This window comes from Hypanus sabinus, chromosome 3, assembly GCF_030144855.1.
Source record: "Hypanus sabinus isolate sHypSab1 chromosome 3, sHypSab1.hap1, whole genome shotgun sequence".
Lineage (NCBI taxonomy): Eukaryota > Metazoa > Chordata > Chondrichthyes > Myliobatiformes > Dasyatidae > Hypanus > Hypanus sabinus.
In genome coordinates this window covers 188,445,670-188,473,176 of record NC_082708.1, presented here as the reverse complement: position 1 = coordinate 188,473,176, position 27,507 = coordinate 188,445,670, and the positions used below count along the sequence as shown (strand labels likewise).

General features: G+C 45.4%; 2 protein-coding genes across 9 annotated transcripts in view; one reads left to right on the top strand and one right to left on the bottom strand.

Annotated features, from left to right (window-relative positions):
• dysf (dysferlin, limb girdle muscular dystrophy 2B (autosomal recessive)) overlaps positions 1-27,507 on the top strand; it is a 400,698-nt gene that overhangs the window by 74,062 nt on the left and 299,129 nt on the right. For all 6 annotated transcript variants that reach the window (XM_059965797.1, XM_059965801.1, XM_059965798.1 and 3 more), the window contains exons 4-5: positions 3,182-3,287; positions 9,165-9,285. In XM_059965797.1, the coding sequence (XP_059821780.1) occupies positions 3,182-3,287; positions 9,165-9,285 (227 nt within the window). The remainder of the gene's footprint in view (positions 1-3,181; positions 3,288-9,164; positions 9,286-27,507) is intronic.
• LOC132391972 (uncharacterized) lies at positions 9,300-25,619 on the bottom strand. Of its 3 annotated transcripts, XM_059965829.1 has the most exons (3): positions 23,693-25,619; positions 19,899-20,054; positions 9,300-18,951 (listed from the first exon to the last, which is right to left on the bottom strand). In XM_059965829.1, the coding sequence occupies exon 3, from the start codon at positions 12,459-12,461 to the stop codon at positions 11,343-11,345; it is 1,119 nt and encodes a 372-aa protein (XP_059821812.1). In that variant the 5' UTR covers positions 12,462-18,951; positions 19,899-20,054; positions 23,693-25,619; the 3' UTR covers positions 9,300-11,342. The 3 variants fall into 3 exon arrangements, 2 of the variants coding, with proteins under 2 accessions (XP_059821812.1, XP_059821813.1); XM_059965830.1 differs by lacking the exon at positions 19,899-20,054 and having other exon boundaries at positions 23,678-25,619; XR_009511399.1 differs by lacking the exons at positions 9,300-18,951; positions 19,899-20,054 and adding an exon at positions 20,152-22,881 and having other exon boundaries at positions 23,678-25,619.

The following is a 27,507-nucleotide window of genomic DNA, read 5'->3' as shown; positions in this document are numbered from 1 at the left end:
ATTATTATTTGAGATTAGGCCAATCAGTGTAGTGCAGTTAGCAAATTTAATTAGCAGATTGGAGCTGTGGGTGGTGACACAGTCATGGGTATATGGAGAGTAAAAGAGGGGGCTTAGTACACAGCCCTGAGGGGCTCCTGTGTTGAGGGGTGGAGGTGAGGGAGCCCACTCTTACCACCTGCTGGCGATCCGACAGGAAGTCCAGGATCCAGCTGCACAAGGCAGGGAGAAGGCCGAGGTCTCTGAGCTTCTTGTTGAGCCTGGGCAACATTATGGTGTTGAATGCTGAACTGTAGTGCAAGAACAGCTTTCTCACATAAGCATCCAGATGGGTAAGGACCGTGTGTAGAGCTGTGGCTGTTGTGTCATCTGTCGATCGATTGTGTCGGTGGCTGAATTGTAGGAGGACCAGTGTGGGTGGCAGCATGCTGCAGATGTAGTTATTGACCAGCCTCTTAAAGCATTTGCTTATTATTTAGGTGAGTGCGACAGGACGCCAGTCGTCAGACATGTTCCCTTGGTCTTTTAGCTACTGGAACAATGGTATATGTTTTGAAGCAGGAGGGCATTCTCCACTGGGAGTGGGAGAGATTAAAAATGTCTGTAAGCACACCTGCCAGTTGATGGCATGAACATCAATTTCTTGAACTTCTGGTGTGCCCCCCCACTCTCCTTCACCTTTCCCCTCTCTCATCTTGTCTATCACCTCCCTCTGGTGCTCCTCCCCCCTCTTCTTTCTTCCATGGCCTTCTGTCCTTTTCTTTCAGACTCCCCCTTCTCCAGCCCTGTGCCTCCGTCACTAATCGACTTCCCAGCTCTTTACTTCATCCCTCCTTCTCTAGGTTTCACCTATCACCTGGTGTTTCTCTCTCCTCTCCCTCACATTTAAATCTACTCCTCAGCTTCTTTTCTCCAGACCTGGCAAAGGGTCTTGGCTGGAAACATCAACTGTACTTTTTCCCATAGACTCTGCCCGGCCTGCTGAGTTCCTCCAGCATTTTGTGTGTGTTGCTCAAATTTCCAGTATCTGCAGATTTTCTCTTGTTTGTGACTGGATTTGGAGAAGAGAGGAGTCTAGTACCAGAGGGCACAAACTCAGAATGCAAGGCCATCCCTTTAGACAGGGATGGAAAGGAATTTCTTCAGGGAGATGGTGGTGAATCTGTGGAATTCATTGCCACAGATGGCTGCGGAGGCCAAATTATTGGGTATATTTAAGGTGGAGGTTGATAGGTTCTTGATTAGTCAGGACATCAAAGGTTATGGGGAGAAGGCAAGAGAATGGGGTTGAGAGGGATAATGTATCAGCCATGATGGATTGGCATAGGAGAATCCATGGGCCAGAATGGCCTAATTCTGCTCTTATGCTGTTAAATGTTGTTATTGTACCTGCCTCAACCACTTCTTCTGCATTTCGTCCTATAACCTGACCGCGCTCTGGGTGAAGAATTCTCAGGTTCTGATTACTTTTCCGCTCTCACCTTCAGCCAGTGCGCCTCAGTTTTTGGTTCCCTTTCCTGACACGCTTCATGGCTGTGGGCTCACTTTCGGGAACTCTACAGTTCACATTCCGTGTGTTTTTCTTCACATTTCTTTACTATTTATGCAATTTGACTGAGGCACTTTGGTGCTGAACTCACTCTGTGGCTGTGGCCTGACTGCGGCTTCTGGACCGTTGTGCGAACTCTGAAGTTTGATTGTTGATATTCAGTGTGTTATATGGTTGCTTTTTGCTGTTTGTGCAATGTTCTTTCTCTCATGTGTTGGGTGTTTGATGGTCTTTGTTGTGTGGGGTTTTCTTTAAACAAGTTCCATTGTGCATAATAAACACAAAGTACACTGCAGATGCTGTGGTCAAATCAACACGTACAAAAGCTGGATGAACTCAGCAGGTCGGGCAGCATCCATTGAAATGAGCAGTCAACGTTTTGGGCTGAGACCTGACATCCTGATGAAGGGTCTCGGCCCGAAACGTTGACTGCTCATTTCAACGGATGCTGCCCGACCTGCTGAGTTCATCCAGCTTTTGTTCGTGTCCACTGTGCATAAGCTCTTTTCGGTCTTCCAGACATGTTCAGGTATTGATTATAATTGACTTTTCGATGACAAGCACCACTATCTTTATCAGGGATGATGTCTGAATATGTCTAGTCCGGTGGTATTTATACCCCTGTTGTCTGTCCCTCTTGACTGGTTAGTCCTCATCAAATCAGGTTTCCACATTTTTTCTTCGGTCCTGCCTAAGACTTTCGGTGTGAAACGTTGATTGTACTTTTTCCAACGATGCTGCCTGGCCTGCTGAGTTCCTGCAGCATTTTGTGTGTGTTGTTCCACTGTCCCACCATTGCGAAGCAATGTTCTTCTACCACCCACAAACCCGTAAGGAATCTCAAATCACAGCTTATGTGTGTCAACTCTGTACCGGGACTCAGATCGGCTGGTGATTGCAGGATTCCCTGTGAATGCAGGGCAGCGTATATCGGCCAGACAGGACATGCGATGGAAACCTGCATCAAGGAGCACAGGAGGTGTATCTATTTGGAGAAGTCGGCGGTAGCAGAACACTGCATTTGCAATGGCCGTAGGATGGACTTCAACGGCACAAAACTACTGTGCCACACCGATGGCTTTTGGGATTGCCTAGTCAAGGAAGCCATTGAAAGAAAACTAAAGGAAAAGAACTTTAATGAAGACGTAGGTCTCACTCAAAGTAAGAATTGTAATTCGATTTTAAACGAGTGAGAAAGTGGAAACCTGATTGGATGACGACTACCCATTCAGGAGGGAAGGACTATGGGGGTATAAATACCACCGGACTAGGATTGCCCAGAGATCATCTCTGAAGAAGGTGGCAGGGTTTGTCATTGAAACATCGGTTCTAATCAATAGATGTACCTGGCTAGATGCCCAAGAAGAGTTTATTCGTCCTATATACCGGGAAATCACTAGATTCTTTCTCAGGTTCCATGGTGTTTCTTTGTTTTGTGGCTGTCTGTGGGCAGACGAATCTCAGGGCTGTATACTGCATACACACTTTGATAACAAATGTAGTTTGAAACTTTGAAGACTGTGCGCATTCACCGTGTCTGCCCCTCATGTGTTTATGCAGGAACGGGGAAAGCCGGCAGTGCAAGGAGGAACAATCCAACCCTGTGCTCACAGAGTGCTCTTGATTTTGTAGGTTTCTGGGAGAAGTCCACACCACCCTCAACGATGTGCTCAGCTCCCCACACTTGATGGCCAACTACAATCTGGCATTGCTGGACACGAAGAAACAGAGCACTGGGGTAAGCACGTAGGCCCCCACTCGCTCTGTAAGTGCCTACACTGACATTAATCCAGATCACTCACACTATCCCTCAGTGACCCCTCTCCCCCAGCACCCTGTGTCACTGACTCTATCCCCACTGACGTTAATCCAGCTCCCTCAGGGATCCCTCTCCCTCAGGGATCCCTCTCCCCCAGCACCCTGTCACTGTATCCCCACTGACGTTCATCCAGCTCCCTCACACCATCCCTCAGGGATCCCTCTCCCCCAGCACCCTGTGTCACTGACTCTATCCCCACTGACGTTAACCCAGCTCCCTCAGGGATCCCTCTCCCCCAGCACCCTGTCACTGACGGTATCCCCACTGACGTTCATCCAGCTCCCTCACACCATCCCTCAGGGATCCCTCTCCCCCAGCACCCTGTCACTGACTGTATCCTCACTGACGTTAATCCAGCTCCCTCAGGGATCCCTCTCCCCCAGCACCCTGTCACTGTATCCCCACTGACGTTCATCCAGCTCCCTCACACCATCCCTCAGTGACCCCTCTTCCCCAGCACCCTGTGTCACTGACTGTATTTCCACTGACATTAATCCAGCTCCCCATACCATCCCTCAGAGACCCGTCTCCCTCAGCACCCTGTGTCACTGACTGTATTTCCACTGACGTTAACCCAGCTCCTTCAGGGACCTCTCTCTCCCAGCACCCTGTCACTGTATCCCCACTGATGTTAATCCAGCTCCCTCACACTATCCCTGAGTGACCCCTCTCCCCCAGCACCGTTCAATTAATTGTAACCTTATTTCAATGTTCAGTGGTGGTGTTGTTATTGTTGTTTAAATCAAGTGTTGTACTAGAAATGGTGTTAACTACAGTATGTTGGCCTGCTCACATGTGTAGCAGTTTACCAGATTCAGAGTCAGAGTCAGGTCTATTTATCACATGTATATCGAAACATACAGTGAAATGTGTCATTTATGTAAACAACCAACACACCTACGGATGTGCTAGGGGCAGCCTACAAATATCGCCACACATACTGGCACCAACACAACGTACCCACAATTCCCAGCAGAACCCAATAAAACAGATCAGCACAAACAAACCACTTCCCTCCCTCCCACCCGCACATCATCGTGGAGAGTCCAGCAAACCCAACACAGGCCTCCAGTCTCTAGTCTCCAGGCTTCAGCATTAGGTTTGACGTCTGGACTTCAAACAACCTTCGGTCTTCGATCTTTGGTTTCAGTGTCCAATGATAGGACTCCCGAACTGTTGACCTGAAAGTCAGGCTCCCTGACTCACCTGTCCCTGTGCCTTCTCCTCACATGGACATCCAGTCGTGGGACCCACTGACCTGGGGCAGCCCAACATCCACGGATGTCCTGCATCATGTCACTGCCCTTTGAGTGCGCAGCAGGATGTTGAGACTCTGGATGTGAGCCGTAGGCTTTGCTGCATCTTGCAGGTTCTTCAATGGGTCTGCAATACTTTCCACCACAACATTGAGCTAACCTTTGAACCTCCTCGACGATCAGTCGAATACTTCTCCTCCCACAACCCTCCTTTTCTCTTTCCTCCAGCATGATAAACCTGGAACATTGACTGTTCATTCCTCTCCATAGATGCTGCCTGACCTGCTGAGTTCCTCCAGCAGGCGAGACTAGAACTAGGGAATATAGGCTCAAGATTCAGGGGAGTAGATTTAGGACAGAGATGAGGAGGAACTGCTATTCCCAGAGGGCGGTGAATCTGTGGAATTCTCTGCCCAGTGAAGCAATGGAGGCTGCCTCTGTAAATATATCTAAGACAAGTTTGGATAGATTTTTGCATAGTAGGGAATTAAGGGTTATGAGGAAAAGACAGGTTGGTGGAGATGAGTCCATGGTCAGATCAGCCATGATCTTAATGAATGGATGAGCAGGGTCAACGGGCCAGATGGCCGACTCCTGCTCCCATTTCCTATGTTTTAATGTTCTTTGTGTGTGTGTTCCTCCCACTTAAGTCACTGGTGTCAGCATCAAGACCCAACATATTTGCATATTTGCCTTCAATTCTCCACACGGAGGTCACTGTTCTGCTTAAATAGAGACCTTTCACAAAAGCATTGAATCCTGGGATCTCATTCCCTCCATTACCATTTGCAGTAAGTTTCTCCTACAGGTGCAGAGCAGCTTTTGGCTGCTGTTCTCCAATGGAAAAACCTTTGGGAGATCCCTCTGCTTGTGCAGAATCCCACGTTATAGTATTTCAAGGCCCTTTGTTTTTCATTGTTTTTTTCACCAGCTGTTTGCCCTTTCCATCGGGGTTTAAGAGTTTACACGTCTGGTACTCACTCACACTGGAACAGAAACACGCAGACACGTACAGGTGGGATCACAGCTGTCACCATGCTGACTCAGGGTTGGGAAATTCCGAGGCTCGTAGAACAGTACAGCACAGCGCAGGCCCTTCAGCCCACAAAATTGTGGTGACCTTTTCAAATTCAACTTCACGTTTATTGTCGTTCAACCATACACATATACACAGCTAAATGAAACACCGTTCCTCTAAGGTCAAGGTGCAAAACACAGTATGTGTACAGTAGTCACACACAGCAGGATACAGTCACAAAATAATATTAGTGGCATTGCCTGAAGATCAAAAGGTTGACATAAAGTGCAAGGTATATGTTTATGTGAGACAGCAAAATGTTACTGACACTTTTATAGTTAAACAAGCAGTCGTATAAATATGTGAAACAGCAGCAATAAAAGATGAGAAGTGACCAGTGCAGGATGAGAGTGTTCTATGAATTGGGGAGTGAGTGGGGTGGGGGGGTTTTCAGAGGGGTGCTGTGTAGCAGCAGAACAGTTAGACAGAAGTGTGGCAGCCTGGGGGAACAAGCTGTTACCCAGCCCAAGTTTTTACCTACTCTAAGGTCAATCCAACCTTGACCTCCATTTTTCCATCATCCACGTGTTTATCTAAGAGTGAATTAAATGTCCCTCATGTACCTGCCTCTACCCCCACCCCTGGCAATGTGTTCCACACACCCACCACTCTCCGTGTAAAATTCTTATCTCTGACACCCACTCCCACTATACTTTCCTCCAATCACCTTAAATATACATCCCCTTGCTTATTTATTTCTGCTCTGGGAAAGAAGCCTTATCTGTCCACTTGATTAGTATCTCTTTTCATTTCTCATTGTCCAATCACACACTCCCAAGGCAGGGACACCATGGTTTAGAAGCAATGTGAAGCTCCCTCTTCCCCATTACATCTCATCACACACTCCCGGGGTCAGACACAGAGTGAAGCTCCCTCCACACCATCCCATTACGCACTCCCAGAGTCAGACACAGAGTGAAACTCCCTCTATGCTGTCCCATCACACACTCCTGGGATCAGACACAGAGTGAAGCTCTCTCCACACTGTCCCATCACACACACCCGGGGTCAGACACAGAGTGAATCTCCCTCCACACTGTCCCATCAAACTCCCTTCAGCTCATGTAGTTTGTGCTGGCTAGTCTTCTGCTTAGTGCCATCAACCCATATCTGGATCATAATTCTCCATACCTCTCTCATCCAAACATCTCTTAAACATTAAAATCAAGTCCACATCCATCACTTCCACTATCAGCTCGTTCCACGCTCACAGCACCCTCCGAGTGAAGAAGTTCCCCTTCAGGTTCTCCTTAAATATTTCACCTTTCACCTTTAAACTGTAACCTCTCGTTCCAGTCTCACCCAACTTGAGGAAAGCTATGACATGCATTTACCCTACAGTATCTACACTCCTCATAATTTTGTATACCCCTATCAAATGTCCCCTCATTCTCCTACAGTTCGAAGGATAAAGTCCGAACCTATTCTACCTTTCCTCAGCATCCTTGTCAACTTTCTCTTTAAGGACGACGAGACTGAGGTCCTGCTCTTTGCCGCTGCAAGCCATCTAATCCCACGGGGAACGATTCTGCTCACACTTTCTGACAATACAGGGCATTGTGAAAGGCTTTTCAAAAATTCACGCACAGAAGATCGACGACAGTGCCCTCCTCAATGTTTTATCAAAGAGCCTGATTCAATTAGACAGACACAAGTCTTTACTAGTTTACATTCATCAGCACATTCTTCTGCTGATGCCAGTTGTTTCTGGCTCAGGTTGTTGCATGCTGAACTTTGTGTTAACCGGATCACTGTCAGGGTCCAGGGAGACTTAACTGGGCCATAAACTGCAAGGGCCAGCTTCTGTGTTTTATGTTCCGTTTAACTTTGGCCCTTATATTTGAGAAAGGATGGACTGCCTTTTGGGAGAGTGCAGTAACTATTTGTCAAAGTGGTTCTTGAGATGGTAGGCTTATGGAACGAGGAGACTGGACTGTTACCTTGAATTTCCAGTGCCACAGTAGCGTAGCGGTTAGCATGGCACTTTTACAGCTTGGGGCGCTCTGGAGTTTGAAGCTCAATTCCGATGTCATTCTGTGAGGAGCCTCTGTACGTCCTCCCCGTCGAATGCGTGGGTTTGCTCTGGGCCCTCCCACAGTCCGAAGATGTACCGAGTGTGTCAGTTGGTCTTCGTAAATTGTCCTGCGGTTAGGTTAGGGTTAATCGGGTTTGTCGGGGGTTGCTGGGGTGTTGGGCTTGAAGAGCCGGAAGGGCCGACTCCACACTGTATCTTTGTATAAAATAAAATACATTTTGAGGAATTAGAGCAGCTCTCATTGAAGTTACTGAATTTCTTCCAGGCTGGAGGTTCTTTGGGTCCCCTATCAAAGGAAGGATGTGCTTGTGCTGGAGAGTATCCAGAGGAGGTTCACAAGCAAGACTAATGTATGAGGAGCATTTGACGGTTATTGGCCTGGCCTGGAGTTCAGAAGGATGAAGGGGCGATCTCGTTGAATCCTTCCAAATGCTGAAAGGCCTGGATAGAGTGGACATGGAGAGGATATTTCCAGTAGGATCTGAGGGCACGCTCCCAGAATGAGAGGACTCCCCTTTAGAACAAAGATGAGGCAGAATTTCTTTAGCCAGAGACTGATGAACCTGTGAAATTTGTTGCCATGGACAACCGTGGATGCCAAGTTATTGGGTGTATTTAAGGTTGAAACTGATAGATTTTAGATTGGTAAAGAAAGGTTATGTGGAGAAGATGGGAGAATAGAGTGGATTGAATGACAGAACAGACTCGATGGACTAAATGGTCTTGTTGTTCTCCCATATGGTTTAATGTTGTTCTCCCACATGGTCTCTGACTGAGGAGTCTAGAAATAGGGGTCACTGGCCTCAGATCAAAGTGTTGGCTGCTGAGGACAAAGATAGGGAGAAATTCTTCACACAAAAGATAGTTAACCTTTGTAACTTTCCAAATAAAAGCTCATAGAAGTCATCCAACAATACAGCACAGTACAGGCCCTTCAACCTATGATGTTGTGCTGACTTCTTAACCTACTCCAGATCAACCGAACCCTTCCCTCCCACATAGCCCTTCAATTTTCTCTCATCCATGTGCCTATCTGAGAATTTCTTAAATGTCCCTTATGTATCTGCCTCCACCACCACCCTGGCCTGGTGTTCCATGCACCCAGCACTCTCTGTGTAAAGAACTTACCTTTGACATTCCCCTCTAAACTTTCCTCCAATCACCTTAAAATTATGCCCCCATGTAATAGCCATTTCCACCCTGGGGAAAATTCTCTGGCTGCCCACCTGATCTTACCATCTTGTACACCTCTGTCAGAATGGAGTGATAGACTGTTGGGCTTTAAGCCGATGTTCGATATGAAGACAGTGAAGGAAAATGGTGAGACAGACTAATGCTTGTGATGTCTAACTCTTTCTCCTTGCTTCTTTTTCGAATGCCCATTCCTTGTTCAACTTGATTAATTGTGCTTTTCTTGTCCTTTCCAGGCCACCGTAGTTCTACAGGTTTCGTACATCCCACCTCCGGGGGCTGTACCCTTAATGCCCCCACCTGCTCAGCCTGAGTTGCCAGTGACAACGGGGTCTCCTGATACAGACACTCTCACTGGTGAGATGACGACGTGGTGGAACGTGGGGTGTGGAGGGTGGGGGAAAGTTACTGACAATCCCACGGTGCGCTCTTTATATATGAAACCTCCGGAAGACCCAGTCCCCCAGAATGTAGCTGTGCCCAGCCTAACAGCAAAGGTTCAGGAGCACAAGAGAGTCTGCAGGTGCTGGAGGAGCTCAGCAGGTCAGGCAACATCTGTGAAAGGGAATAAACTGTCAGCATTTTAGGTTGAGACCCTTCATTTCCTGCATCTGCAAAATCTCTTGTGTTTATGTCCCAGGATACACTTGGCTTATCCACCTTACTTCATTCTGGGGCCTCCAATACCTCTTCCTTCCTCATGGCGATAGGCTCCATAATTGCACTGTCTCCTCCCCTGAACCCTTTAGCTTCAAAGTCCTTATCCATGGCAAACACAGACAAGGAGTATTAATTTCAGACCTCACTCATCTATATATTTTTCCACGTTACCATTGATCCTTAAAGGGACGTGCTCTCTCCCTCGGCACCCTTTGACTTGTAATAAGCCTACAGAACCTGGCATGGCAGATAAGAGAAAGGAGATTCCTAAAAGATCAAGCGGCACACACAAGGGATTCTGCAGCTGCTGGAAATCACAGTGCTGGAGGAACTCTGCAGGTTGGGCAGCATCTATGGAGGGATAAATCAGTCGACGTTTTGGGCCGAGACCCTTCATCGGGACTAGAAAGAAAGGGGGAGAAAGCCAGAATAAGAAGGTTGGTGGAGAGGGGGAGTACAAGCTGGTAGGTGATAGGTGAAACCGGGTGAATGGGAAGGTGGGTGGATGGGGGTGGAAGGTAATAGATGAAAGAGATAAAGGGCCAACGATGGAGGAATCTGATAGGAGAGGAGCGTGGGTGGTGAAAGAAAAAGGAGGAGGAGAAGAACCAGAGGGAGATGATAGGCAGGTAAGGAGAAAGGAAGGGGTGAGAGGGGAACCAGAATGTGGAATGGCAGAAGAGAGAAGGGAGGGAGGAGAAATTATAAAAAAAACAGATGTTCATGTTATCAGGTTGGAGGCTACCCAGACAGAATATGAGGTGTTGCTCCTCCAACCTGACAGAGGCCTTGACAAACGTGTAGGTGAAGAGTCGCTTCACGTGAAGTACTGTTAGGGGCCTCTGGATGGATAAGTGATGAAGCTGGAAAGTACACAAAGAAGAATTAAGGGGAAGGATTTAGTAGGACGAGTAACTCCTGTGGCGGTGGGGTGGGGAGAATAGTCAATGTTTTGGGCCGAAATCCTACATCAGGATTCGAAATGTCAAAAATTCCTTCCGTCCCTCGGATGCTGCCTGACCTGCTGAGAATTTCCAGCATCTCATCATCCGTCTGGGTACGTTGTGGACTCAATAATGAATCCGGCAAGTCCAGATGACTCACTCTTTCCGGCTGTTCGTGTTGCAACCGGCAGCTTCTTCTTGCAGTTATTTTGGCTCAGTTTTATCCTTTTTCAAAATTATTTCTTGTTCCACAGTCTTGCCCTGAATAATGCATTTCACAGACAAAGTACCCTCTCTGATTTTAACCCTTGCCTCACTACCGCATTTGGTCATTCAGACTCACTGCATCAGAGAAGCTCCTTTTGTTTCATTAATGCCTCCCCCATCTTCTCAAATACCTTTGTTAGACCATAAAGCCAAAGGATTTTAAAGATTAAATATTAGCTTTATTTATTGCATGTACATCAAAACACAGTGAAATGCATCATTTTTGACAATTTAAATCAGAGAGGAACACACACAAAATGCTGGTGGAACACAGCAGGCCAGGCAGCATCTATAAGAAGCACTGTCGACGTTTCGGGCCGAGACCCTTCATCAGGACTAACTGAAAGGAAAGATAGTAAGAGATTTGAAAGTAGTGGGGGGAGGGGGAAATGCGAAATAAGTGATACAGAGCTGGAGAAGGGGAAGGATCATGGGACGGGAGGCCTCGGGAGAATGAAAGGGGGGGGGGAGCACCAGAGGGAGATGGAGAACAGGCAAACAACTAAATATGTCAGGGATGGGGTAAGAAGGGGAGGAGGGGCATTAACGGAAGTTAGAGAAGTCAACGTTCATGCCATCAGGTTGGAGGCTACCCAGCCAGTATATAAGGTGTTGTTCCTCCAACCTGAGTTTGGATTCATTTTGACAGTAGAGGAGGCCATGGATAGACATATCAGAATGGGAATGGGATGTGGAATTAAAATGTGTGGCCACTGGGAGATCCTGCTTTCTCTGGCAGACCGAGCGTAGGTGTTCAGCGAAACGGTCTCCCAGTCTGCGTTGGGTCTCACCAATATATAAAAGGCCACACCGGGAGCACCGGACGCAGTATACCGCACCAGCCGACTCACAGGTGAAGTGTCGCCTCACCTGGAAGGACTGTCTGGGGCCCTGAATGGTGGTGAGGGAGGAAGTGTAACGGCAGGTGTAGCATTTGTTCCGCTTACAAGGATAAGTGCCAGGAGGGAGATCGGTGGGAAGGGATGGGGGGGGGGGGGATGAGTGGACAAGGGAGTCACGTAGGGAGCGATCCCTGTGGAAAGCAGAAGGGGGGGAGGGAAAGATGTGCTTGGTAGTGGAATCCCGTTGAAGGTGGCGGAAGTTACGGAGAATTATACGTTGGACCTGGAGGCTGGTGGGGTGGTAGGTAAGGACAAGGGGAACCCTATCCCAAGTGGGGTGGTGGGAGGATGGGGTGAGAGTGGATGTGCGTGAAATGGGAGAGATGTGTTTGAGAGCAGAGTTATTGGTGTAGGAAGGGAAGCCCCTTTCTTTAAAAAAGGAAGACATCTCCTTCGTCCTGGAATGAAAAGCGTCATCTGAGAGCAGATGCGGCGGAGACGGAGGAATTGTGAGAAGGGGATAGCATTTTTGCAAAAGACAGGGTGGGAAGAGGAAATAGTCCAGGTAGCTGTGAGAGTCCGTAGGCTTATAGTAGATATCAGTAAATAAGCCGTCTCCAGAGATGGAGACAGAAAGATCAAGAAAGGGGATGGAGGTGTCAGAAATGGAACAGGTAAGTTTGAGAGCAGGGTGAAAGTTGGAGGCAAAGTTAATGAAGTCAACGAAGTCAGCATGCATGCAGGAAGCAATGCCAATGCATTTGTCGATGTAGCGAAGGAAAAGTGGGGGACAGATACCAGTATAGGCATGGGAGCCCATGACTACACCTTTGATTCGGAGGAATTGGGAGGAACCAAAGGAGAAATTATTAAGAGTAAGAACTAATTCTGCTAGATGGAGGAGGGTGGTGGTAGAGGGGAACTGGTTAGGTCTGGAATCCAAAATAAGCTTCTTCCAAAATCTTGCCCGACGAACCTGTTGGAATTCTTTGAGGAGATTACAAGTGGGATAGATAAAGGGGATGCAGTGGATGTTTTATATTTGGATCTTCAGAAGGCATTTGACGTGTGAAGGTGCCACACGTGAGGCTGCTTACCAAGTTAAGAGCCCACGGTATTACAGGAATGTTACTGGCACGGTGGGCCAAGATCTGGCAGATGGAATAGAACATTAGTAAATGCGAGATCATCCACTTTGGAAGGAATAATAGAAGGCAAACGGAATGTTGGCCTTCATTGCTAGAGGGATTGAATTCAAGAGTGGGGAGGTCATGCTGCAACTATACAGGGTACTGGTGAGGCCACACCTGGAGTATTGTGTGCAGTTCTGGTCTCCATACTTGAGGAAGGATATACTGACTTTGGAGGCAGTGCAGAGGAGGTTCACCAGGTTGATACCAAGGATGAAGGGGTTAACCTATGAGGAGAGATTGAGTTGCCTGGGACTATACTCTCTGGAGTTCAGAAGAATGAGAGGGGATCTTATAGAAACATACAAAATTTTGAAAGGGATAGATAGATAGAAGTAGGAAAGTTGTTTCCATCGGTAGGTGAGACTAGAACTAGGGGACATTGCCTCAAGATTCGGGGAGAAGATTTAGGACGGAGATGAGGAGAAACTGTTTTTCCCAGAGAGTGGTGAATCTGTGGAATTCTCTGCCCAGGGAAGCAGTTGAGGCTTCTTCACTAAATATATTTAAGATACAGTTAGATAGGTTTTCACATAGTAAGGGAATTAAGGGTTATGGGGAAAAGGCAGGTAGATGGAGCTGGGTTTATGGACATGATCTTATTGAATGGTGGGGCAGGCTCGATGGGCCGGATGGCCTACTCCTGCTCCTATTTCTTATGTTCTTATGGTTAGAGCATTGGCTGTTTAGTAGGAAGCAGTGAATGAGAATAAAAGGATCCTTTTCTGGTTGGCTGCCAGTGACTCGTGGTGTCCCACAGGAGTCAGTATTGGACCTGCTTCTTTTTATGCTGATTATAAATGATTTAGATGATGAAATCGATAGCTTTATTGCCAAGTTTGCAGATAATATGAAGATTGGCGGAGGGGCAGGTAGTGTTGAGGAAACAGGCGGATTAGGAGAATGGGCAAGAAAGTGGCAAATGAAATGCAATGTTGATCGTGCACTTTGGTAGAAGAACTAAATGTGCAGACTATTTTCTAAACTGGGAGAAAATCCAAAAATATGTGCTGCAAAGGGACTTGGGAGTCCTTATGCAGAACACCCAAAGGTGAGTCAGAGGTGAGGAAGGCAAATTCAATGTTAACATTAATTTCATTTCTAAAATAGGAGCAGAGCTGTGATGCTGAGACCTTATAAAAGGCACTGGTGAGACCTCACCTTGAGTATTGTGAACAGTTTTGGGTTCCTAATCTAAGTAAAGGTGTGCTGACATTGGAGAGGGTTCAGAGGAGGTTCACAAGGATGGTTCTGGGAATGAAAGGGTTATCATACGAGGAACGTTTGATGGCTCTGGGTCTCTACTTGCTGGAATTCAGAAGGATGAGGGGGGATCTCATTGGAACCTTTCAAAATGTTGAAAGGCCTAGACAGCATAGATGTTTCCCATGGCGGGGAAGTCTAGGATAAGAGGGCACAGCCTCAGGTTAGCGGGATGTTCAACTAAAACAGAGACATGGAGAAATTTCTTTGGCAAGAGGGTGGTGAATTTGTGGAATCTGTTACCACAGGCAGCTGTGGAGGCCAAGTCATTGGGTGTATTTAAGGCAGAAATTGATAGGCTCTTGATTGGCCATGGCATCAAAGGTTATGGGGAGATAGCTGGGGAGTGGGGTGTGGAGAGGAGGGGGAGAAAAAAGCGATCAGCCATAATAGAATGGTGGAGCAGACTCAAGGAGCCAAATGGCCTAATTCTTCTCCTTTGTCTTATGGTCCATGGTCCTTTGGTTCCACAGCTTTAGGAAAGACATCCCTATATTGAAAAGTGTGCAAAGCAGATTTACAAGGATGTTGCTGGGACTTGAGGGCCTGATTATAGGGAGAGATTGGGCATGCTAGGTTTTTATTTATGGGAGCATAGGGAATTGAACGGTGGTCTTTAGAAGTGTTTAAAATCTTGAGTGGTGCAGATAGGGTCAATGTACACAAAATTTTCCCCGGTGAAATATATTTAGAGAGCATAGGTTCAAGACAGGGCTGTATTTCAATAAATAAGTTAAATTAAAGATAAGACTGGAAAGGTTAATCTGGTATCTAGGGGGAACTCCTTCACACAGAGGGTAGTCATGTATAGTTGAGGCAGGTATATTGGCAACGTTTAAAAGGCATTTGCGCAGGTAGATGCATGGGAAGGGTTTAGAGGGATATGGGGCAAATGTGGGAAAGTGGGAGTGGCCTACACGGGCACCTTGGTTGGCATGGATGAGTAAAGATGAATATTGCTCTAAGACTATAGCAGAGCAACCAGAACTGAACACTATAATCCATCAGTGTCTTGAGCAACTGTAACATAACCTCCTAGATTGCCAGACAGGATAGTGGATTGCACCTCTTGTGGGATGTGTGAAGGCAGGGAGATCTCCTGTGTCCCCGATGATTGTAACTGCAAGAAGGACATCCGTCAGCAGCCTCTAACAGACCATTTTAAAGAGTGTAAGCTGGAACAGGATAAATTCCAGATCATTGGAGAGGCTGAGGCTTGATAGACAGGACATACAGCGAGGTGTTAAAACTCAGGTTGTAGATCACAGGTGACTGTCAGGAGGGGACAAGGCTGCCACTTCAGAGTACCCCTGTGGCCATCCCCCTCAACAACAGGTATATCACTTTGAACTCTGTTGGGCTGATGACCTAGCAAAGGAAAGTTGCAGTGGTTGGGTCCCTGGCACTGAGTCTTGCTCTGTGACTCAGAATGGAAGGAGGGAGAGGATGTGAGCTGTTGTGATAGGAGATTCTTTGGTTAGGGAACAAAAAGGAGGTTCTGTAGATGAGAACAAGATTCCTGGATAGTTTGCTGTCTCCTGGGTGCCAGGGTCAGGGACATGTCACATTGAGTTTACAGCATTCTTAAGTGGAAGGGTGAACAGCCAAAGGTCATGTGTAGTGTGCCTGCACACTGCATAATTAAAATTAAGTAAAAGCATGCATTTGGAGATGGCTTTAACTGGTGTATTCACATTGCAGCAAGACAGAGAAAACAAAGCACGCGTGTAGAAAACAGAGCGTGCGCCGACATCAGGTCAATACGTAGTGCTAAGGGGAACCATTGGTCTAAAAGAAATAGATCCTCCCCCTTTGGATTAATGCAACATGAAACTGCACAGGTACAAATCATTCAATCTACCGTTCATTATCCCATGTTCCAAATAAACATGCTTTCACAATAACAATCCATAACTAATTTCACGGTTCTAAAGATTCAGTCTTTTGGGTAGCGTGCTCTTTCTTTCAGGACAGCCCCCCTGGACCTGTGGAGTGGCATCAGGTTTGGTAAGTGTCTTGTCTAAGGCAACGTTCTCGGGTTCCAATGTCACATTGCTGTCACTGACATGATCATCACTGAGAGGTAGGTCCAGTGACTGTAACATGTCCATCTTGTCGGATGCAAATGACTATGTGTTCTTCAGTTGAGCTTCCAGTATCTGGTCCACATGACGTCTCCGTGTCTGATCTCCGACATCTGCTGTGTGCATCAGTGGTCCAGTTCTTGTAGCCATCCTACCGGGTGTCCACTTGTCTTCTCGGTAATCACACGATAGGATTTCCTGTCCAACCTGCTGCTTTACTTGGCAACTGGTTGAACTGTTCATTCTGCACTTCCCTCTGTAGATCTGGTTTCAGGAGGTCTATGCGAGATCTCAGATTCCTGTTCATGAACAGCACTGCAGGTGTTTGATTTGTCATCACGTGAACAGAGTTCCGGTACACGAAAAGAACGTTGTCCACCTTGTGCTGTAGAGAAATGTCCTCTTTGTCCATCACTTTAATGGACTTCTTGAAGGTTTGGATAAACCTTTTAGCTAACCCATTCATTGCTGGATGGTGAGGAGCTGACTTGAAATGTCTGATGACATTTTTCTTCATAAAGAATCTGAATTCTTCTGAAGTGTATTGTGGTCCCTTGTCATTCATAATTTGTTCTGGTAAACCATTTCTGGCGAGGATAGTCCTCAAAGTGAAGACAGTCTTTGCTGGGGTGGTTGACTTCATTGGTATAACCTCCGGCCACTTTGAATAAGCATCAACAGCAATCAGAAACCTGGAGCCCATGAACAGCCCAGCAAAGTCAAAACGTACTGTTTGCCATGGTGATGACGGCCGCTCCCACGGGTGTAACGGTGTCTGTGAGAGTGTATTTGGACTTTTTCGCATCCCGAACAGCTTTTAGCCAAGGCTGCAATCTGTTATCTATTCCAATAGATAATGGCCAAATCTGCAATCTGTTCATCTGTTCTGATAGATAACAGTGAGACTCTTCACCTTGACTGCCCCAGATTTCCTTCATGCAGATTTTCCAACACTCTGATGTGCAGTTTAGAGGGAAGAACATGAGATCCATACATCAGCGTTCTTTGACATACTGACAGTTGGTCTCATCTCGCTGAGAACCCCGGAAACAGGGTTACCATTCTTGCATGGAGGTTTCATAAACTTTTGACAATTTTGGGTCATTCCTTGTTTCCCTTTGCATTTCAGAATTTGTTACCGGCAACTGGTCCACCAATGCAGTGTGGAACACTTCTGCTGGGTCACAGTATGAAGACTTCTCTTCTTCAGTTGCCAGTAGTGGAAGACGTGACAAGCCATCAGTGTTGCTGTGTTGTGTGGTACTCTTGAACTCTGTGTCATAAGAGTGGGCTCCAAGGAACAGTGCCCAACATTGTAACTAGTAGCAGTCATCACTGGAATCCCTTCCTGGAATCGAAAATAGGCACAAGAGCCTGGTGATCTGTCACTAGTGTAAACTTTTGTCTGTGGAGGTGATGGTGGAACTTCCTTAATCCCCATACTAGACTAGGGGTGTCTTGGTCAATCTGCGTGTAGTTGTGTTCTGCGCTCGTTAGTGACCTTGAAGCAGATCCATCTGTGTGACAAAATGGCTCCGATGTCACAAAGGGACATGTCGCATGCCAGTCTGATGGGCAGGGCTGGGTTATAAAGGGCGAGCAGTTCATTGGATGTTATTAGTCTTTTTGTTTCCTTGTATGCTTTTTCACATCTTTCTGACCATTCCCACTTTGCTCCTGTCTGTAACAGAGCATTCAATGGATGCAGCACTGAAGCAATGTTTAGGAGAACCAGTGGTACTAGTTTACAAGGCCCAAGTATGACCCGAGTTGTGACACATTTTCCGGTTTGGGTGCCTGAAGCATTGCTTCAATCTTCTCTTGTGACTTATATGAACAATGCTTGTCGATGACATATCCACAGTATGAGATTTCATTCTTGAAACACTCATATTCCTCTTTCTTTGTGTGGAGACCAGACTGACTCAGCCTGGTAAACACTTTACCAAGGTTCTGGAGGTGCTCTTCATCATTCTTGCCAGTCACGATGATGTCATCAAGGTAACATTGTGTTCCTGGGATATCTTGGAGCTCTTGGTCCATTGCTCTTTGCCAAATTGCTGGAGCTGATGCAACACCAAAGGTGAGACAATTATGCTGGAACAGTCCTGAGTGAGTGTTGATTGTCAGCTTGACTCCTGCTTGACTCCTCAGTCTCCATTTGCAGATAGCTTGTGACAAGTCAATCATTGAGGACCTCTCCCCAACTACCAAGGATGCAAAAATGTCTTCTATTCGTAGCAGGGGATGCTACACAGTGTGCTGAACCGGGCTGATACTCACCTTGAAATCCCCACATATGTGAACAGCTCCGGACTTCCCTTTGCTGATCACAGGGACAAAGGGCATGGCCCAATCGCTTCACTCAGTCTTGGAGAGAATTCCAGATGCCTCCAAGCTCTGCAGTTCAGTATCCACTTTATGACATAGTGTGTAAGGCACTGGATGCACTTTATGAAACCTTGGGGTTGCTGTCTCATCTGGTCTAACTCTGGCCTTCATGCCTTTGAGTTTGCCAGTCCCCTTCTCAAACACCTTCTCATTTGCATTGAGCAGCTGTGACACTCTGGTTAGCACTGCCACTGTGACTACCGTTGCTTATTGATGTCACACTAGAGCTTTGACTGAGTGCCAGTCTACTTGGAATTTTCTCAACCATTCACTTCTGAAAAATGCTGGCCGTCACTTTTCAATACATAAAACTCTGATTGCTGTGTTTGGCCTTCATACGTCACCTTCACTTTCAGTTTGCCTTTGAGAGACACTTTTTCACCTGTGTAGGAATTTAACATCACTGAGGTCTTCTCTAATGGTATTTTAAAACACAGTCTGTTGTAGTCACCCTCTGAAATTATCGATAAAGCTGACCCTGTATCCAGCTCCATTTTTGGTTTTACACCAGACACATTTATTGCAATCCATGTTATATTATGATCTATCTCATAATATATGATCTATCTATGCAGTTCTAGACATGACAGCTCTCCTTTGTCAGACTCTATGTTGTCTGATTCTGTTTTAAACTTGGTAACTTTATGCATTTGCTTAATTTTGTGTTTGGATGTAGTCTAAGTGGGGGGAATCATTGCTCGAAAAGAAATGGATATATTCATTGCACTTCCTCCCCCTTTAGGTTAATGCAACATAAACAGTATAGAGTATATACAAAACATTCAATTTCCAATTTATAAACCCATATTCCAAATAAACATGCTTTCACAATAACAGTCCATAACTAACTTCACAGTTCTAAGGGTTCAGTCTTTTGAATAGCAAGCTGTACATATCTTTCAGGATAGTGCCTCTGGACCTGTGGAGTGGCATAAGGTTTGGTAGGTGTTTTGTTAATGATCCCATCCTTGTCGCCAATTTGTAGTGTCTGTGCACAACTATTTATTAATTCAATCGGAGCAGGCATGTGGGAGATGGCTTTAACTGGTGTATTCATGTCACAGCAAGAAAGAGCAATGTGTAAATGTTGACAACAGGTCAATACGTAGTGCTAAGGGGGGGTCATTGATCTAAAAGAGATAGATTCATATATTCTAGTACCAATGACATAGGCATGATGGATGATGAGGTCCTGCAAAGTGTGTTCAAGGAGTTAAGGGACCAGATAAATGTATTTGGATAGACATGGACGGATTAAGATAGTCAACATGGCTTTGTGTGTAGTAAATTGTTTTTAAACAATCTTATAGAGTTCTTTGAGGAACTTACTCCAGGAAAGTGGATGAAGGCAAGGCAGTGGATGTTGTCTACACCGACTTTAGTAGGGCCTTTGACAAGGTCCTGCATCAGAATCAGATTTGTTATCACCGGCAAGTGACGAGAAATTTGTTAACTTAGCAGCAGCAGTTCAATGCAATACATAATCTAGCAGAGAAAATAAATAAATAAAATAACAATATTTATAATAATAATAATAATAATAAAATAATAATAATAAACAAGTAAATCAACTGCAGTATACATATATTGAATAGATTTAAAATGTGCAAAAAACAGAAATACTGTATATTAAAAAAAAGTGAGGTAGTGCCCATGGGTTCAATGTCCATTTAGGAATCAGATGACGGAGGGGAAGAAGCTGTTCCTGAATCGCTGAGTGTGTGCCTTCAGGCTCCTGTACCTCCTTCCTGATGGTAACAGTGAGAAAATGGCATGCCCTGGGTGCTGGAGGTCTTTAATAATGGACGCTGCCTTTCTGAGACACTGCTCCTTGAAGATGCCCTGAGTACTTTGTAGGCTAGTACCCAAGATGGAGCTAACTAACTTTATGACCCTCTTCAGCTTCTTTTGGTCCTATGCAGTAGCCCCCCACCCCCCACTACAAACATACCAGAAAGTGTTGCAGCCTGTCAGAATACTCTCCACGGTACATCTATAGAAGTTTTTGAGTATATTTGTTGACATGCTAAATCTCTTCGAAGTCCTTATGAAGTATTGCCGCTGTCTTGCCTTTATAACTACATTGATATGTTGGGGTCAGGTCAGATCCTCAGAGATCTTGACACCCAGGAACTTGAAACTGCTCACTCTAGACACATTGCTCACAGCAAATGGAACCTGGCTTTTTGCTCCCCCTTGAAGTTTGGTGAGACGACAACTAGAGGTCATGGGTTAAGGGTGAAAAGTGAAATGTTTAAGAGGAACATAAGGTAGAACTTCTTCACTCAGAGGGTGGTGAGAATATGGAATGATTTGCCAATGAAAGTGTTGGATGTGAGTCGATTTCAACATATAAGATAAAATTGGATAGATACACGGATGGGAGGTGTATGAAGGGCTATGGTCTGAGTGCAGGTAGATGGGACTAGGCAGATTCATGGTCAGCATTGACTGGATGGGCTGAAGGGTCTGTTTCTATGCTGTACTTTTCTATGACTCTATTCTATTCTCAATGCCCTGACTGATAAAGGCCAGTGTGTCAAAAATCACCATCCTGTCTATCTGGGCTGCCTCAGTTAGTGTTACGCTTTGCGGCTTGGGGTGTGCCAGAGTTTGGAGTTCAAACCTGGCACTGTTCAGTAAGCAGTACGTCCTCCCCGTGGAAAGCGTGGGTTTTCACTGGGTGGCCAGTGTCTCCCACAGGCCAAAGGCATACCCGGAAGGTGAATTGGTCATTGTAAGTTGTCCCGTGATTAGGTTAGGGTTAATCAGGGTTGTGGGGTTGCTGGGCTGGTCTGGCTCAAAGGGCCTGAAGGGCCTACACCCCCCTGGATTGCTAAAGTTAAAAAAATCCTGCAATATGACTTTCATGTGCTTGTACTCCAAGGCCCTTCTGTTCTCTGCACTCTCCACTGTCACTGTGAGAGTTGCACCTGAACTTGTCCTCCCAAAAATGCAACACCTTTTGGATTGGTTCATTATTGTCACGTGTACAGAGATACAGGTGAACGCTCGCCTTGCACACTGTTCATTCAGATCAGATCAGTGCACAGTGCATTGAGAGAGAACATGGCAAACAATAACAATGCAGAGTAAAGTTTAACAACTACAGAGAGAGTGCAGAGCAGGTAAACGATAAAATGCAAGGGGAGGGGAGAAGAGAGAATGTCTGGGGTGGTGGAATCTTTGATTATGTTGGCTGCTTTACTGAGGGAACAAGAAGTATAGATAGAGTCTATGGAGGGGATGCTGCTTTCTGTGACAAGCTGAGGTGAGTCCACAATTCTCTGTAGTTTTCTATAGTGTATCAATACAAGTCGGTAAGAGTTGACGGAGTCATTACAAATTTCTTTAGCTTCTTGAGGAGGTAGAGCTTTTCTTGGCTGTGATTTCAATATGGTTTGACCAGGATAGGCAACCGGTAATGTCTTCTGTGAGGATCGCCACCTTGTAGTGGTGGAGAGGTGTGTGAAGCCTTGAGATCCTATGAGCGATGGCGTCTGAAGTTCAGCCATCTGTGCTTAGTTCCTGGTAGGGTCACCCATGGTGATGTCAAGAGGGTGGTTCCAGACAAAGAGGGATCTAACTAAGACCTGATTGGTGAAGCTGGAAGAAGATGATAACACATCACATTGGCAGTGAAGGTGGAGGAAGGCTGTAGCAGTGAAGGGTCCCCAGATATCTTGAATTCCATTCCATGTGACCCAGACTCAGATCTGTCAAGGACCATGTGGTGGCTGCCCGTGAATCAGCCTCCCCACATTAAACAAAGTCATGCATAGGCGTTCTCTGTTAAGGAATTCCATTTTCCACTACTGGTGATATTCAGACCTAGGAATTTGAAGCTCTTAACTCTCTCAACCACACAGTACACTATTTGAATTTGTAGATGGGGTTAGAACAGAATCTGTCCATACAGCAATGAGTGTACAGGGAGTGGAGAGGGGGTCTGATGATATAACCTTGTGGAGCATCAATGTGGTTGTAGTTCAAAGTTCAAAGTAAGTTCATTATCAAAGTATGTATGTTAGAAGTTTGAAGTAAACTTATTATCAATATACATATATGTCCTGAGATTCATTTACATGTGGGCATTCTCAGCAAATCCAAGAAACACAATAGAATCAATGAAAAACTGCATCCAACGAAAATTTGCATCAAATACAAGTACAAAAGAAAAAAAGTCAATAAACATCGAGAACATGAGATGAAATGTCTTTGAAAGTGAATCCGTAGGTTGTGGGAACAGTTTGGTTAGTATATGTCAGCATGTACTACTACCTTGAGATTCATTTTCCTGCAGACATTCACACTAGAACAAAGAAATACAACAGAATCAATGAAAAACGTACACCCAAAGACTGACAAACAGCCAATGTGCAAAAGAAGACAATCTCTGCAAACTGAAAATAAAGTTAATAAATAATACTGAGAAGATGAAGTGTTTTTGCCTATCCTAACTGATGGTGGCTTGTTAGTCAGGAAGTCGAGAATTCAACATATCAAGGTTAATCTCCATAGTTTGGGGCCAGAGCCGAGGGATGAATCATTTCAGCTCTCTGCTCCGTAAGGTTTGCTCATCTCTACACTGAACTTCTGCTCTCTGCTCTGTAAGGTTTGCTCATCTCTACACTGAACTTCAGCTTTCTGCTCTGTAAGGTTTGCTCATCTCTACACTGAACTTCAGCTCTCTGCTCTGTAAGGTTTGCTCATCTCTACACTGAACTTCTGCTCTCTGCTCTGTAAGGTTTGCTCATCTCTACACTGAACTTCAGCTCTCTGCTCCATAAGGTTTGCTCATCTCTACACTGAACTTCAGCTCTCTGCTCGGCGAAGTTTACACATGCCTGCACAAAACTGAGTCTGTGGCCTGCAACTAACGGGCTTCTGAATCAGCTGCGGACTCACTTTTGTAAACTTCAGTTCTGAATGCTATTTGCTTACTTGTATTGTTTGCACGATTTGTGTTTCTTTTCTCTCCACACGTTGGGTGTTGGCCGGTCTTCTATTGTTTTAGTGGGTTCAGTGGCTGTCCGGAGCAGACGAACCTCAAGGTTGTGTAAAGTAGACATACTTAGATAACAAATGACCTTTGAACTTTGTAGTACCTTTAGTTTGCTTACAGGTCTTGTAGTTCCAACCAAGGACAAATTGCAGGGCAGAGTTCAGAGCAGGTAATAACTTGCTAAATATTAACCATATAACAATTACAGCACGGAAACAGGCCATTTTGGCCCTTCTAGTCCATGCCGAACGCTTTCTCTCACCTAGTCCCACTGACTCACACTCAGCCCATAACCCTCCATTCCTTTCCTGTCCATATACCTATCCAATTTTACTTTAAATGACAATACCGAATCTGCCTCTACCACTTCTACTGGAAGCTCGTTCCGCACAGCTACCACTCTCTGAGTAAAGAAATTCCCCCTCGTGTTACCCTTAAATTTTTGCCCCCTAACTCATATCCTCTTGTATGGATCTCCCCTACTCTCAAAGGAAAAAACCTATCCACATCAACTCTATCTATCCCCCTCATAATTTTAAATACCTCTATCAAGTCCCCCCTCAACGTTCTATGCTCCAAAGAATAAAGACCTAACTTGTTCAACCTTTCCCTGTAACTTAGGTGCTAAAATCCAGGTAACACTCTAGTTAATAATTCTAGCAAATATTAACTTCTGTTCCTTAGTTTCTGTGGTGGACTGAGCTAATGTTTCTCAGCTCGTTCTTAATGGAGCAAGACAGACACTAACCTCCTGCTCCCTGTAAAATTTGTTTATTTCCATGAAGCCTTGTACAAGTCGCTGAGCCAAGAGAAATAGGAAAGGAATTTATGGCACATTCCAATGGGATTAAAGGCAGTCCCACAGAAACCATTCACATTTCTTAACCCTTACCTTCAAGAACCAAACAAAGCCTCGCAAAGAATTATGAATAGTAATTAGTGGTTAGGGTTTCAGTCGGTTGTTTTGAGTACCATAGGGTCCGTCTTCAACCCATCACGCCCAAGCTGATCTCTCTGATGAGCTAGGGGCATCAAAAACAAAAGGGTCAAATCAAGTTGTGTCGAGTTTATTGTGATGTGCACATGTACGGTGAAATACAGGACCAATCAGGTACACAACGTTTCAAGGATCACCCCCCTGTAATAATAATCAGTGAGGCAAAGAGAGTTTGTATTTACCAACAAGTAACTTATTGTCTCAACTAAAAAGCTCATGGGTTCACAAACTGACTACCTGTGTGCACCCCACTTGAATTCCTGACTCTCCATGAGCAGTCAATGAGGAGAAAAGGTATTACCCAGGAAAGGAGTCTATGCTGGCCGTTCCTTGTGGTCCTGATCTCCATGTGTCCGTGGGGTCCTCCTTACCCACGATGGTTGGAGGAGAGTTATTGCCCCTGCATGTTTGGAGCTCCTGACCCTTACAGTTTCCTTCGTCAGTTGGACTGGTGGATTTCCATCCCACTGGCTCAAGGTCACCTGACCTACCTGGGTCATTTTCTTACTGTAACCTTACTTATACAGGGCTACAACCAAAATTGTTTCAAGGTTCTGCCCACGTCAACCTTGTGCATTTGTGTCTTTCAACTCTGACTGGTCTAAACCAGTTAAATGAGTGACCCAGACAGAGTCTAATGAGATTACAGATTTCTTCATTGGTAGGTCTGGCATTTTACATAATAAGTAGTTACTCATCTCAGAATGGTCTCAGGTTTAGCAGGTCATCACCTGAAGTTCCTTGTGTCCACATTCAGTTGCTCTGATTAGATTATCCCAGAGCAGGAATCAGTTCAGAGTCCACAAAACGGGGCAATACAGAGACAACTGGTTTGTCTGCTTCCCCTGTCCTTGATTCATCAAATCCACTAAATGTAGATTGTAGTTTCTTCTGGTCAACAACAAATGAAAGAGATTCAGCCTGAATCCAGAATAACAGACACAAAATGCTGCAGGAACTCGGTCGCTCAGGAGGCATCCACGGAAGGGATGTTTGAGGCCGAGACCTTTAATCAGGACTGGGGTGAAAGGGGGCAATCAAGTGCAGTTTATTCACGTGCATATTACTGAGGCAATCCTGCGGCTGGATTTAACACACCTGTTGTGTTTTTTATGAGTTCTTTTGGGTTTCTTAGTTTTGTGGCTGCCTGTAAAGAGATGAATCACAAGGTTGTATAACATGTACAATAATTGTAGTTGGAATTTTGAAATTTGATGTACAAGTGCCAAATAAAGCTAATCTTTGATCTTTAATGAAAAACTTGCCTGCAGCAACATCAAAGGAACCTAGGTACAGGCAACACATTGAATATAGATTATGGTATATAGGTTTATTTAATATAAAAGAGAAAGGTTTGGGCAAGAGGAAGGAGATTTAAAGGGGATTTAAGATTTAAGCTTTTTCTGCACAGAGAATGATTGGTGTCTGCAGTGCCCTGCCGGAGGTGATGGTGGAATCAAAAACATTCACTGCATTTAACATACTTTTAGACAGCCATTGGAACAGGCAAAGCAGAGGAGGATATGGTTTTAGTGTGGGCAAATCAGATTAGTGAAATCAGTCACTAGTAATTAGATTATTGTGGTCACATGTACCGATAAGATCTTCCTTGCATACCATCCAGACAGATCATTTCATATATTGAAGTAGTGAAAACAAAACAGAATGTGGTAAACACCCGAGATTCTGCAGATGCCGGGAATCCTGAGCAACGTGTACACAGGATGCCCAAGGAGCTCAGCCAGTCAGCCAGCCTCTACGGGAAGGAAGAGTCAGTCCACTTACATTCCCCTCCATAGAGGCTGCCTGACCTGCTGAGTTCCTCCAGCACTTTGTGTGTGGTACAGATCATAGGGTCACAGGGTCAGGTACAGGTAGAAAAATGAGGTGAACCTGTGGAATTCATTGAGAAATTCATCCACGGAATTTCTTTATCCTGGGGGTGGTAAATCTGTGGAATTTATTGTCATAGATGCCTGTAGAGGTCAAAACATTGAGTATATTTAAAGTGAGGTTGATAGGTAAGGGTGTCAAAGGTTATGGGGAAAAGACAGGAGAATGGAGTTGAGAGGGATAATAAATCAGCCATGATGGAATGGCGGAGCAGACTCATAGGAACATAGAAAACCTACAGCACAATACAAGCCCTTTGGCCCACAAAGCTGTGCCAAACATGTCCCTACCTTAGAAATTACTAGGCTCACCCATAGTCCTCTATTTTTCTAAGCTGCATGTACCTATCCAAAAGTCTCATAAAAGATCCTATTGTATCTGCCTCCACCACCGTTGCCGGCAGCCCATTCCACGCACTCACCACTCTCTGTGTAAAAAACTTAACCCTGACATCTCCTCTGTACCTACTCCCCAGCACCTTAAACCTGTGTCCTCTTGTGGCAGCCATTTCAGCCCTGGGAAAAAGCCTCTGATTATCCACATGATCAATGCCTCTCATCATCTTATACACCTCTATCAGGTCACCTCTCATCCTCCATCATTCCAAGGAGAAAAGGCCAAGTTCACTCAACCTATCCTCATAAGGCATGCTCCCCAGTTCAGGCAACATCCTTGTAAATCTCCTCGGCACCCTTTCTATGGTTTCCACATCCTTCCTGTAGTGAGGTGACCAGAACTGAACACAGTACTCCAAGTGGGGTCTGACCAGGGTCCTATATAACTGCAACATTACCTCTTAGCTCCTAAATTCAATCCCACGATTAATAAAGGCCAATACACCGTATGTCTTCTTAACCCCAGAGTCAATCTGCGGAGCTGCTTTGAGCGTCCTATGGACTCGGACCCCAAGATCCCTCTGATCTTTCACATTGCCAGGAGTCTTACCATTAATTCTATATTCTGCCATCATATTTAACCTACCAAAATGAACCACCTCACACTTATCTGGGTTGAACTCCATCTGCCACTTCTCAGCCCAGTTT